General features: G+C 40.2%; 1 protein-coding gene across 4 annotated transcripts in view; it reads right to left on the minus strand.

The window, feature by feature from the left end:
• Positions 1–13,403, minus strand: part of LIN52 (lin-52 DREAM MuvB core complex component) — an 81,884-nt gene that overhangs the window by 43,234 nt on the left and 25,247 nt on the right. Inside the window, exon 6 of one of the 4 annotated variants that reach the window (XM_040975301.1) lies at positions 7,697–7,869. The exons of the other annotated variants lie outside the window; for them this stretch is intronic. Within the exon in view, the coding sequence (XP_040831235.1) occupies positions 7,835–7,869 (35 nt within the window). The 3' untranslated portion in view covers positions 7,697–7,834. Of the gene's footprint in view, positions 1–7,696; positions 7,870–13,403 lie in introns of those variants that run through there. 4 annotated transcript variants of the gene reach the window in all.

Genomic DNA, 13,403 nt, shown 5'->3' on the forward strand with positions numbered 1-13,403 from the left:
TGAATTGAATTCCTGACTCAGCTTTGGCCTACCATTGCCAACACTTGGAGAGTGAACTAGTGGATAAAATTTCATTTTCTCTATCTCACACAAATAATAATAATTTGAAAAATCCTAGACAAAAAGCTAATACTCACCCCACTTCCTGAAATAAAACACTTCATATAAAACAGTGGAATTAGTGGTTAAATTATAGAACACAAACCAGCTTGGTACAGTAAGCATTTGCTCATAAAATCCAAGACAAACTATCATTAAGTCTTTTCTTTTAAAAAAAATCTATTTTAAATATTTGTCTTATTTATTTGAAAGGCAGAGATACAGGGTAGGGAAGGAAGAGTGTAAAGAAGAAGAGAGAAATGCCTTTCTTTCACTTGTTCAACTCCACAAATGAACACAGCAGCCAGGGTTGGGCCAAGCCAAATCCAGGGGCCAGGCACCTTCCGGGTCTCCCAACATGGGTGGCAAAAGCCCAAGCACTTGTAGTCTTCTGGTGCTTTCCCAGATGCACTAGCAGAAAGTTGGATCAGAAGTAGAGCAATAGGGACTAAACCAATGCACATATGAGATGCTGGCATGGAAGGTGGCAGATTAAACCCCCTCTATCACAGTGTGTGCCTCTACTAAGAGTGTTGAATTGGTGCATTCATGCAATGAAATTCTATGCTGCAACTGGGAAACAAGGACACAGCTCTCCATTATTACTATAGAAAGATATCTGAAGTACACTAAAGGATGAAAAATAAGTCACCAAACATTAAATACAAAGGTGCTTCAAAAAGTTTGTTTGGTGCCCCCCTCCCCAAATCAAAATTTACATATTTTTTTACAATACACACTTCCCATAAGCATTTTAAAGGCCCCTTGTATATTATGATCTCATCTGTGTGTAGTAATGTATCTAAAACTGGCTATATACACAAAGGAGTAGCATTTGTGGGCAAAGTGGTGGCTACCTAGGGTCCATTCAGCAGGTTTTATTTTTCACATCCTTCCATGACATTTTAAAAAATACTTAAGAACTTCTATTGTTTGTACAGGCTCAGAGAGATCTTTTCAGTGGTGCCTTTGAAAAGCCTAAGAATCTGTGGTCCTTTTTTTTCACTGTCAGTGCAGATAATTTCAATGAAAAAAGTCAATTGTTCCTTTTGTATTTAATGTCGCTATCACATTCTTAAAGGTCACTTTTGTTCATGAATTTCCAAAATGGACAGCGAGGAAATAATTCTCACACTCACACACACACACACACACACACACACACACACAAGCATTATGAAATTTAAAAATAAATAAATATGGTGCACTTCAAATGAGGCCTTGGTAGGACAGGACAATCCACAAGTACCCACCAGCTAGGAGCCTGTAAGGATCTCAGGAGAGTCATCACATTTCAATTACCATCACTAACATTCCTTATTATTTGGCCAGCTCCAGTCCCTCCGGAAGGCAGCTTGTGATGATAATACCCAGCCTCTTCTTGTAAAACAATTCATTAGGCAAAGCAGAACAGCTGGGGCAGCCACGTGCAGATTCTTTAAGCACCACCCCGCTGGGACCTCTGGCCCAGATTTCTAGTTTCATGAGGGACAGCCACCACCCCTCTGACAGCTGTAGTGTCCTCAAGGGACACTTCATGTTTAATCAGTACTTCCTGCACTGGAGAGGGCCATTTGATTTCTAACATAAACTAATAGCACTCCTGCTTTTCAGCAGGTTACAGCAGACATCAGATAAGAGGCTTTAGGGCATTTTTATCTTGTTCTAACGCTCAAGAGTTAATGAGGCAGCAAAAGATATTGTCATAGAGCCTCAGTGTAGCTACATTATCCAATAAACAGACTCTTTCCAAGACAGGTTTAATATGAATCAAGGAGGTAAAGAAGGCTGGCTTAATATTGATCCCACTGAGAGGCTGGGAATCCAGTCACCGTAAGTAGAGCAAAATCATGTACATTGCGCAGCAGACAAAGTGCTACAAGGAAGGTAAGAAGTTGCCTTTAAATATCAACAGTAAAATGCCAATTTATGACATCTTAAGCAGCATAAACTTAAAAGATTCACTTGTCATTTGGGGTTTAAAAAAAAACACTTTTAAAGGAATCTACCCATTTTCACATATTTTTCTAAAAAGTATTCTTAGGACTTAGAATTTTATTTTATTTTAAAGATTTATTTATTTTTATTGGAAAGGCAGATATACAGAGAGGAGAGACAGAGAGGAAGATTTTCCATCTGATGATTCACTCCCCAAGTGAGCGCAACGGCTGAGCCAGGAGACCCTCTTCCGGGTCTCCCACATGGGTGCAGGGTCCCAAAGCCGTGGACTGTCCTCGACTGCCTTCCCAGGCCACAAGCAGGGAGCTGGATGGGAAGCAGGGCCACCGGGATTAGAACCAGCAAACATATGGGATCCTGACATGTGCAATGCGAGGACTTTAACCACTACACTATTGTGCCGGGCCCAGGACTTAGAATTTTAAAAAAATCAGTTAGGAAAATTGCTATATATTAAATACAAAACTAATATATTAATATGTGCATTACATAATATAAAGGTGTTTTATAGCTTTAAAAAAATGAAGTTACTTCTATTTTTTTGTTAGTGTTTTTTTTACTTTTAATTTTTTAACTTCATTTAAAAAAATAACTATTAAAGCATATTTTGTTGTATTAAATGGTGAAGTCTTCCATTAACATTTCAGTGTCAGCAGAGCCTATATCATGCAGAGCTGCCTAAGTAATTTAATCATTTACACACCACTGATAGCTTATTACAATTGTGGTTACATAAAATGGGGTGAAAATAAAAATCAACTCAATTCACTAATCTATGCTAGTTACATAAAAGAAACTATTGTTTAAATAATTTTTTTAATCTTAAAAATCTGTTTGGTAAATACATATACATTTATTCTATTTAACAATTTTAGAAGCTGATCTTGAGTGGTTTTTCCCCTAAAGATTCAAAAGAGCTGAGGCTCTCTAATGTTTACTTCCTTGAACAGAAAACAACAAAGTCTGCAAGATCCCATAGACAACTGTACGTGCATACACTCGTTTAGAGAACCAAATATACTTAAAATGGTTACAAAAAGATGATCAACAAATGATATATTGATTCATAACTGCATCACAAACATTAAACCCGCACATGTACCTCTAAATTACTCTGAGTTTCTCAACAGAGCATCACATCTCTACTGGTCCAATGCTCTTGCACACATCTCCTGAGCACCGTGGGGCTTCCGGGAAGGCAGCATCATCTCAACAGGACCCCTGTTTGACTCTTGTGCTTCCCACCTTCTTCTGGCTTCATACCTCTGGCTTGATAGTGAGAGCTCCCAGCATCCACGAGGATGGAAGCTCCTACTAAGAACGTGGAGTGCAACTTTATGGCACTGTGAGCTGCCCTTTCATGTCTCAGCCTGTCTAACCTCTAGCCTTCCTCTTTGTGGAACCAACAATTCTACCTATAAAAGCTAAAATCATTTTGGATTGCCTGTTAATAAGTGGTTGTACATTATCCTGATAAACAGACCTAATACCCACCATCTTTTAGCTGATAAGCCTGACATTAAATTATTCATTTCAAAGATGCTTTAGTGTGGGCAAGGTATTGTGGCACAACAGGCTAAGCTGACTCTTTAGACACCCACATACCTTAACGCAATGCTGGTTAATGCCCCTGGGAGGCAGCATGTGATGACTCAAGCGTCTGGGTCCCTGCCATCCACAGGGGAGACTGGGATAGAGTTCAGGCTCCTGGCTTCTACTTGCCCAGCCAGGGTGGTTGCAGCCATTTGAGAACTATGAATATGCAGGTGGAACATATCTCTCTCTCCCTGCTTTGTCACTCTGCCTTTCAAGTCAATGAATAAACAGTGTTCAAAAGGATGCTTTAAACAATACTTCAGCAAACAAAACAAGCTTTATAATGTATTCCCCAAGTTCTCCCCTAATGGTATTTTCCAAATCACAGGAGCCTCCCAGCCACTGAGGGCTGCTATCAGGCCAGGTTCTCTACAGCAAACTCTTCACCACTTTTCTAACCACGCTTTTCTGTTGGTACTTAAGCCAATCCATACACAGAAATGGCTTCCCAGGTTGTGGTATTATCTCCCATATGCACATATTAGTTATCAAATCCATGAGGTGTTCCCTGACTCTTTCACCTCACTTTCCTCTCTTCAGCAACATGTACAACACATGCTCAGAAAAGGTACCTGGCCTGAGATGTGCATGGTGCTAAAGACCAGATCATGCTGAGCTGAAAGGCCAAGTTCCTGATTTTTGTTTTTTATTGTAAAGAACAATGGAAAGCTACGATGAATTTTAGGAAATGAATGAATGAATTAAAGGAAATGGGGCCAAATGTCAGTTTTTGTTTCAAGAATATTACTCTGGTTGTAGAAAGGAGTTGTTATTGGAGAAAAGAGCAATTCTACAGCTGATTTGGTTGGAAATTATGCCACAACATTGACCCCACAGCTGGTAAATACTTACTAAAAGAGTTGCAATGCAGAACTTAGTACTAAATATTTACTATCAAGACTGTAAAAATGGCAGGACCAACATTGTGGCACAGTGCGTAAGGCTGCCTCCTGCAATGCCAGCAACCCATTTGGATGCTTGTTCAATCTCTAGCTGCTCCACTTCTAATCCATCTTCCTGCTAATGAAGCAGCAGCAGATGATCCAAATACTTGAGTCCCTGTCATACTCAAAGGAGATCCAGAAGTTCCTGGTTTCTGGGTTCTGCCTGGCCCAGCCTTGGCCACTGCAGCCACCTAGGAAGTGAACCAGAAGATGGAAAATCTCTCTTTCTCTGTAACTAACTTTCAAAAGAATAAATACATCTTTAAAATGTATATATATGGCATTTATAATACCTGAACCCTGATTGGATATTAGTTTTACTAAAACAGCCATTCAAAAAGCAGGAATTTGGCCTAGCAATTAAAATTGCTTGGGAACCCAGTGTTATGGCACGGAGGGTAAAGTTGCTGCCTGCAACTCTTAGGAAATAATTGCTACAGTATTTACAAGTCAAGTATCAATGGTTAGAAAGGGAGGAACTATGCATGCATACATGCATACCCACACAATTGGGAGGCCCAATGGTGCTTAAGACTTTTTCACAATAAATCTTCGTCTGATATGGGCAATGGTTTGTGTCCTGGCTGCTCCACTTGCCACCCAGCTCCATGCTTATGGCCTGGGAAAGCAATAGAGAATAGCCCAAAGCCTTGGGATCCTGTACCTGCATGAAAGACCTGTTAGAAGCTCCTGGCTCCTGGCTTCAGGTCAGCTCACCTCTAGCCTTTGAGGCCACTTGGGGAGTGAACCAGTGGACAGATCTTTCTGTCTCTCCTTCTGCTTTTCAAACAAAATAAATTAATTTTTTTTTAAAAAAGCCTTTTTTTCAATAAGCCTTTGGAAGGAAGAAAGGAAGACTTAAAGGCATCTCTAAGCTTCTTTCCTGACCTATTTGTGGCATTGATAATTCTCTTACTTGACAATTCAAAACACAAAATTGAAATCAACATCTCTAAGGAAAATTGGAATCTTAAAAAAATAAAACACCATATGAGGATTTTCACACAGGAATGATTCTTTCTACAAGTAGTTGGCAGATCAATACTCTACTCTCTCTGAGTTTCAAGCCTGGCTACTCTTGGATTCCATTTGCAGCCTTCTTAAGGGTGGTGGTGGGGGAGAGGGGGAGTGGGGCAGGAACAAGCTGCCCATTCCCCTGCAATCTGGAGCACATGACTGCACCGTTTTCCAGCACTGTATTTATTATTAAATCTTCAAGACAAATGTCAATCCCTGCCTAGGAACTACTTCAAAGAATAGCAGGTAAACAAATCAGTATTCAAAAGCTCTTTTCTTGTTTTCTTCTTTTTAAATGACAATTTCCTACAATACTGTGAGACTGTAGGCTAATTAAGTCCCCCCTTTTATTTTTTTTTTATCAAGCTTGACAGCTGAGAGCAACAGAAGTAGAAGCAGACAACCATAAGCTATTTTCCTTCCCTACAAGACAGAAAAAAAAAAAAGCTTCCTCTGTGAAGCTAGCATACTACTGACATTCTTAGTAAAAAATATGCTTTCAACCTGAACAATCAGAAGGCTTATTTTCCTACTGAGATCCAGCTACACAGTCCGCTCTTCTTTTGCCAAGCTGAGTAGACACACAGATCAAACTACTGAATTTAGTCCAAACTTTCTGTGCTTATCGTCACACTGCATGAAATTTATAAAAGTCAAAATAAAACAAATACATTTAAGTACTTGCAGTATGGATATCCAGTACAGAAAACAATCAAGCTTATAAAACTAAACCAGCAGTCATTTAAGGAGAGAGGGAGGAAGATCTTCTGTCCACTGGTTCCTTCCCAGATGGCTGCAATGGCTAAGGTTGAACCAATCTGAAGCCAGGTGCTTCTTCCAGTTCTCCCACATGGGTGCAGGGTCTGAAGGCTTTAGGCCGTCCTTGGCTGCCTTCCCAGGCCACAAGCAGGGAGCTGAATGGGAAGTGGGATTGCCAGGACATGAGCCAGCATCCATATGAGATCCTGGCGTGTATAAGGTGAGGACTTTAGCCACTAGGCTAACGCGCTGGGTCCCCAAACCAGCAGTTATAGCATCAAGTGCAGGAGAGCCTGAGGATTTTGTTTGCTTGTTTTTATGTTATTGTGTATTGCCTGTTACAGTGGACAGTCATATCCCAGAAGTTTTCCAAAACTAGAAAGCAGAGCAAATTCATAAGCTTAAACCATAAAGAACACTTTGGCATAACAGCAAAGAAGAAAAGTCTTTCAAGATACTTGTTTATTTTTAATGAAGGGTCCCTGTTCTAAACTTATGGGCAAAACATCCTAAATAGATTATTTCTATCACTCAAGTGAGTAGTTTACAAGCTGTTAAGAAGAGAATTGCCATGGCACAACGGGTTGAGCCTCTGCTTATTGTGCCAGCATCCTTTATGGGTGCTGGTTCATGCCCTGGCTGCTCCACTCCAGATCCAGCTCCCTGCCAATGTGCCTGGGAAAGCAGCAGAGGGTGGCCTAGGTCCTGGCTTCAGATAGTCCTGGCTTCTGGATAGTTGTGGCCATCTGGGAAGTGAATCAGTGATTGGAAGGTCTCTCTCTGTATAACTTCTAACTTTTAAAATAAATACATTCAGCCTTAAAAAAAAAAAAGGAGAGAGAGAGATTGAGAGTAAGACTACTATTGTGATAAGAGAGACAAAGAATTTTAGCCACAATTTTTTCTAACTATGCTTTACCACAGCTCCTAGGAAGGAACTAAATAGTTTTGTCTCTCCTTTAACCTTTCCATAGCCAATAACTGGTAGAAAGATGACTGTGGTTAAAAAAAAAAAAAAAAGAATGTAAGCAGAAGACCAATAAAAAGGCATGGAGAAACCAGCTAGGTACCTTTCCATATGACTTGGACTTGTGAGCTCAGTGAAGGTTGAGACGGGCCATGTATCTGAGCTTCTTGCTATTCAACTGCCCTGTTATCTGCTTTCCCACTCCCTGCAGGAGGCTCAGGCTATGAAAAGGACAGATCACTCGAGTAGCAAATGTACTAGAAGAAAAGTATTTGTGTTGCCATCAATGTAAAACAGACTTCTCTGTAATTTCTTTCAAAATTGCTGTAAGAAAACACTAAAGAGATCCCGGTGGCTCTTTAAAGACAAGAACATCAATTTATCTCTATGCGCTCCTTCTTCATAGTAAGTAGTTATGGCCACACCAAGTTAAGTAGTTGGAAAGAACTAATAATAGTTGAGGATTAAGGCAGATATAGTCTTCATCTTAACTCTAGCTGGACCAATTCTTGAGAAGGATATAGTGAACTGAAAGAGAAACACAAAGTTTAATTATCAATGGGATAGATAGCAAAGGGAAGTCACGCTAGACCTCAGAAGAAGCTAGAGTTTTTATGTTTATGTTTTCCATCTCAATATAAATTATACTTTTTATTGAGGAAAGGAACCCTGTCCTCCAATTTTTAATTCCAACACACAGTTATCCTAGGAGGCCATTTAACCTCAAATCAACTAACTGACCTACAAAAGAGCCCAAGGTCCAGGACCAATCCCTATGCCACCATTCCTACTTCATCCCCTCGCAAGTTAATGCAAATCAAAGCAAGCACTTCAGTGCTGCTGGGACTGAAGCCTGTTCCTTCCCCAAGAGAGGCCTGTAAAACAGGACAGTCACTGACAGCAGTACAATTACTGACACAGATACAGACTTTATGGACATGTTTATCTCCGCTGTAAATCCACACTCTCTCTCCACTCCGATTCACGAGTCATAAAGAAATTGCAGATAATGAAAAAGTTGGGGAAATTTACAGCATGTCGGAAACCTCAGACAGCCAGAAGAAATTAAAGAGCTGACTAGGGATAAATCACACAGGTACAATTAAAACTTCCCGTATACCTCCTTCATTTCCAAACTGAGGCACAATCCAATGGAGCTGATGAAAAGTAGGGGTCATGACTCTGCAGGCTGTAATCATTTCTTAACTAACTGCATGTAAAAATTAGCTAATTCATTGGTCACGTGGAAATGCGGATTTCTTATTGCTATCTTGATTTCTTCCACTCTACTAGAAGCATCCACAGAGCAATTCTGTCTGCAAACAGGCCAAATTGCAACAAGCAATAAACAGAGAGGTGATGTCCCCTCTCCCATGCCATCCCTGCAGGTGCAGGACATCTTTTACCATCACCACTGTGGACTGAGCATTAAAATGAGAAACTGGAGCTACAAGGGGCGAATGAAATTGGAGGTTTCTTGTTCCCCAATAAATAACCATTCTGAAGGTTTCATTTGGTCTCTTTTCAACATTCCAAAGGAGATTTTTAAAGGTCAGTTATATCTGATACTAGAATAAGAATTACTTTGGGGGATACTTGTTTTTCGATAGTAGACTGAGGGTTCATAGTGTCATGTACCCTCTTCTGCATCCATTGATTAATGTGTTAATTAATGTGCAACTCTTGTTACAATAAAGCAAATGAGAAAAATACCAAAGATATGAATTAATGTCTATCGCTTAAATAATAATAAAACTTAAAAGATTCATAACTGTTAAAGACTACAATAAAGTGAGTTAATTTTTGGTCCCTCTATTTTATAAGGCTTTTTATAAAACTCTATGGACATAGGACAGGGGGTGGAGAGGGGGAAGAAAGAGAAGGAAGATTCTATCATATGCTACTTTCTTCCACCTTCTTCAACTTACTTAGATATAACTGACAGGTATTAAAAATATCAATTCAATCACAAGCTCTCTCTAAAAAGCAGTAATGTAAAACACAGATATTACTGATCAACATTCATATAACTGAACCAAAACAAGAATGCCAACAAAAGTATACAAAAGTCATTAGAATCTTTGTACAGTTCTATAGGATGATGCTTCACTCGTATGATCTTCAATATGACTTAGAAATTTTGAGCCCTGTTAAGAAATAAAAGTTTTCTAGAGAGCAGCAGGATACAATTGACAAAGTTTCGATTCTGCTCCTGTTTGACTCCTTGCTGACTTAAAGCCCATTTTACACTTCAGAGAACCCAAATGTCATTTTGATTTTATATATTAAGATTTTATTCTCTACAGAATAAAAACAAAAAATAAGAAAATGCTACGGGTTTCATCCCAGACAATCACTACCACAAAAATGTAGGTGAAATCTAGTATGAGGATCTCAATTTTATTCATTCAATAAGACTATCCTACTCATATGATCTCTAACGTGTTTTCACTTATAATGCAAAGTTCCCAGGCACATCAGCATCATAAACGTCAGAACAGTGTCCAGTATTAATGGGAACTGTTAAATAGCAGGAGTTTTAATTTTAAGATCTAAGAGACAGACAACTTTTTTTTTTTTATCAATTATGAAGTATTTCAGTGAAGCCAAGAAATATAACCACTATTTATTCTGAGTAAAGAATCACAAGACTTGCAGTCAAGCCCCAGGCAAACATGAACTTAAGTTACTTCATCTGTTCAAATGAGATTAAAGAATATTGGTAAGAATTAATTGAAAAAGCACGTGTATAAAACTTAACAGGATCAAAAATGTTACCCGTCTTTCCCTCCTTGTGATTTCATGATACTTTAATTTGGTAGCTGTCCTTAGGCAAACCAAGTTAGATTTTTGGCCTGTTTCTGCATCTGTAATATTTACAATCTCCATGCTCCAAGATAAAAGATGACTGGTTCCATCACGAACTTACTAGGTAGGTAACCCTGGGAAAAGCCACTTCATTTCCTTCCTTTTATTATTTTTCAAAAAAGATTCACTTCTGGGCCCGGCGCAGTGGCGCAAGTGGTTAAGTCCTCGCCTTGCACGTCCGGGATCCCATATGGGCGCCGGTTCTAATCCCGGCAGCCCCACTTCCCTTCCAGCTCCCTGCCTGTGGCCCAGGAAGGCAGTCGAGGACGGCCCAAAGCTTTGGGACCCTGCACCCGCGTGGGAGACCTGGAAGAGGCTCCTGGCTTCGGATCGGCATAGTATCGGCCGTTGCGCTCACTTGGGGAGTGAATCATCGGACGGAAGATCTTCCTCTCTGTCTCTCCTCTCTGTATATCCGCCTTTCCAATAAAAAAATAATAAAAATAAATCTTAAAAAAAAAAAGATTCACTTCTTTATTTTCATTTCAGCTGAGCTGATCCAAAGTAAGAAGCCAGGAGCTTCTTCCCAGTTTCCAACAGAAGTGCAGCAGTCCTTGCTCTCCCAGGCTATTAGCAGGAAGCTGCTACTACTGGCACCAGATGAGATGCTGGTGCTGCAGGCAGGCAGGCAATTAGCCTACACTCCAGAATCTTCTTGCTCATTTTAAAAATTGTGTATCTTTGTTGTTGAGGAGTTCTTTCTTCTGGACACACGTCTCTTATAAAATACATAATTTGTAAAATATTTTTTTTCTAACCTGTGGGTTGTATTTTCAGTTTCCTGAAAATGTTTAATGCACAAAATTTTGAAATTCTTATAAAAGACAAATTTATTTGCTTGAAAAGCAGATCATGAGATGGGGAGGGAGAAAGAGAAAAAGGCCGTTTCTACACATTGGTTTACTCCCCAAACGGCCACAACAGCTAAAGCTGGCTTAGGTCAAACACAGGCTCCAGAAACCCCATCCAGTTTCCACCTGAGTGGTAGGGATCCAAGTTAGCAGGGAGATTGTTTACGACAGCACTTAGAACTCAAAGCCTTCCAACATGGGATTGTCAGCATCCCAAGTGGTGGCTTAATCTGCTGCACCACAATATGAACCCCCATTCTAATTTAAATAATATTCCATTTGCCTATACTTTCTCTTATTGTTCACATTTTCACTATAACATGTAAGACTCCACGCCCATGGTCTGTTGTCTCTTTCTCTCTGCCGTTCTTTGTCTTAAATAAAAAAGTAAATATGTGTAAGTTATAGAAAGAAGCTGGTACAGGTATTTGGCTCATTGGTTAATAGGATACTGCTTAACATAAGAACAAGAAGACACCACATGCCATGTGAGAATGTCCCACCTCTGCACCTGGTTCCACTTTCCTGCTAACACACCCTGGGAGGCAGCATGAGGGCTCAGTGGGTCGGATTCCTTCCACCAAATGGGGAAACTTGGATCAGGATCCCAGCTCCTGCCTTTGGCCTGGATGAGCCCCAGCCACTGCAGCCATTTGAGATACTGTCTGTTTATTTTTCTCTATTTTCTTCTCTTTCTGTCTCAAAAATAAATGAACAAAAATTTAGAACAGATGTCAAAATTCAAGATCATTAAGATTCACAATCATCACCATGCAGCTTTAAACCCACAAGAATCCAATCAGATACAGCTAGACATTATTATTACTTCTATTTTGTAGACACAAGGGCCCAGTGCATGGCATAGTAGCCTAGTGGCTAAAGTCCTCGCCTAGCATGTGCCAGGATCCCATATGGGCTCCGGTTCTAATCCTGACAGCCCTGGTTGCCATTGTAGTCACTCCCTAAGTGACTACAATGACCTGAGTAGAGCCAATCTGAGGGCAGGAGCCTCTTCCCAGCCTCCCACATAGGTCCAGAATTCCAAGGCTATGGGCCATCCTCCACTGCTTTCCCAGGTCACAAGCTGGGAGCTGGATGAGAAGTAGAACAGTCAGGATATGAACAGGCGCCCATATGAGATCTGACACATGCCAAGTGAGGATTTAGCCACTAGGCTACCATGCCAGGCCCGCCATCCCATCTTCTATGTGGTGGAAAATCACCATCCCAACAGCATAAATAATCAAATTTTTGTTATTCACAAAATTTCTTGGGGCCAGTGCAATAGCTCTACTGGCTAATCCTCTACCTGCAAGTATCAGCATCCCATATGGGGAATGGTTTGTGTCCCAGTTGCTCCATCTCCCTATTTTTGGCCTGGGAAAGCAGTGGAGGATGGCCCAAAGCATTGGGACCTGGCACCCACATGGAAGTCCCATAAGAAGCTCCTGGTTCCTGGCTTTGGATTGGCTCAGCTCTGGTTGTTTTGGTCATCTGGGGAGTGAATCAGCAGATGGTAATGTCTTTCTGTCTTTCCTCCTCTCTGTAAATTTGCCTTCCCAATAAAAATAAATACGTCTTTGCTCAAAAAAATTTCCCTTAGGTTGAGCCAGTGCAATGACACATTGATTAAGTGCTTGGGCCCCTACCTTGCACGTGCAAGACCTGATGAAGTTCCTGGCCACTGATTCGACTTGGCTCAGCCCTGGCCATTGTGGCCACCTGGGGAGTAAACCATTAGATGGTGATCTCTCTGTCTTTCCCTCTAATTCTGCATTTCAATCAAATAAAAAATATTTAAATTATTTTTAATTATACATTACCCATAATATTGTTTTTAAACATTTATTAACTATTAGGGATTATATGGAAGAGTTTCATGAATAAGATAGTAAAATCAAACAATAAAGATAATATTCTGGTACAAGTGTTTGATTTAGCAGTTGAGATGATGTCTGCATCCTATCCTGAACTGTCTGGTTCAAGCTCCATCTCCTCTACTCCCAATCCAGCTGCCTGCTAATACACACACACGCCCTGGGAGGCTGCAGGGGACACAGAAAGTTGGGTCCCTGCCACTTCACTGAAGATCTGCATTGAGTTACTAGTTTCCAACTGTGATCAGGCTCAGTCCCAGCTACTAAGAGTTTGGGAAGTGAACTAGCAAATGGGAGCTCTTTTCCTTTCAGATAAATATTAAAAAAAAAAAAAATCAGAGAGAGATATATGACAACTCAATTGTACTCTATCAAGCTAGACTTTTAATAAAAGTTTTAATTTATGAAGCAATGCCTCAGTTTTAATTTCTAAGACAGTGAAAACAGATACAACACACATAAACAA

Source organism: Ochotona curzoniae, unplaced genomic scaffold (genome assembly GCF_017591425.1).
Source record: "Ochotona curzoniae isolate NIBS_2020 unplaced genomic scaffold, NIBS_Ocur_1.0 contig_2688, whole genome shotgun sequence".
Lineage (NCBI taxonomy): Eukaryota > Metazoa > Chordata > Mammalia > Lagomorpha > Ochotonidae > Ochotona > Ochotona curzoniae.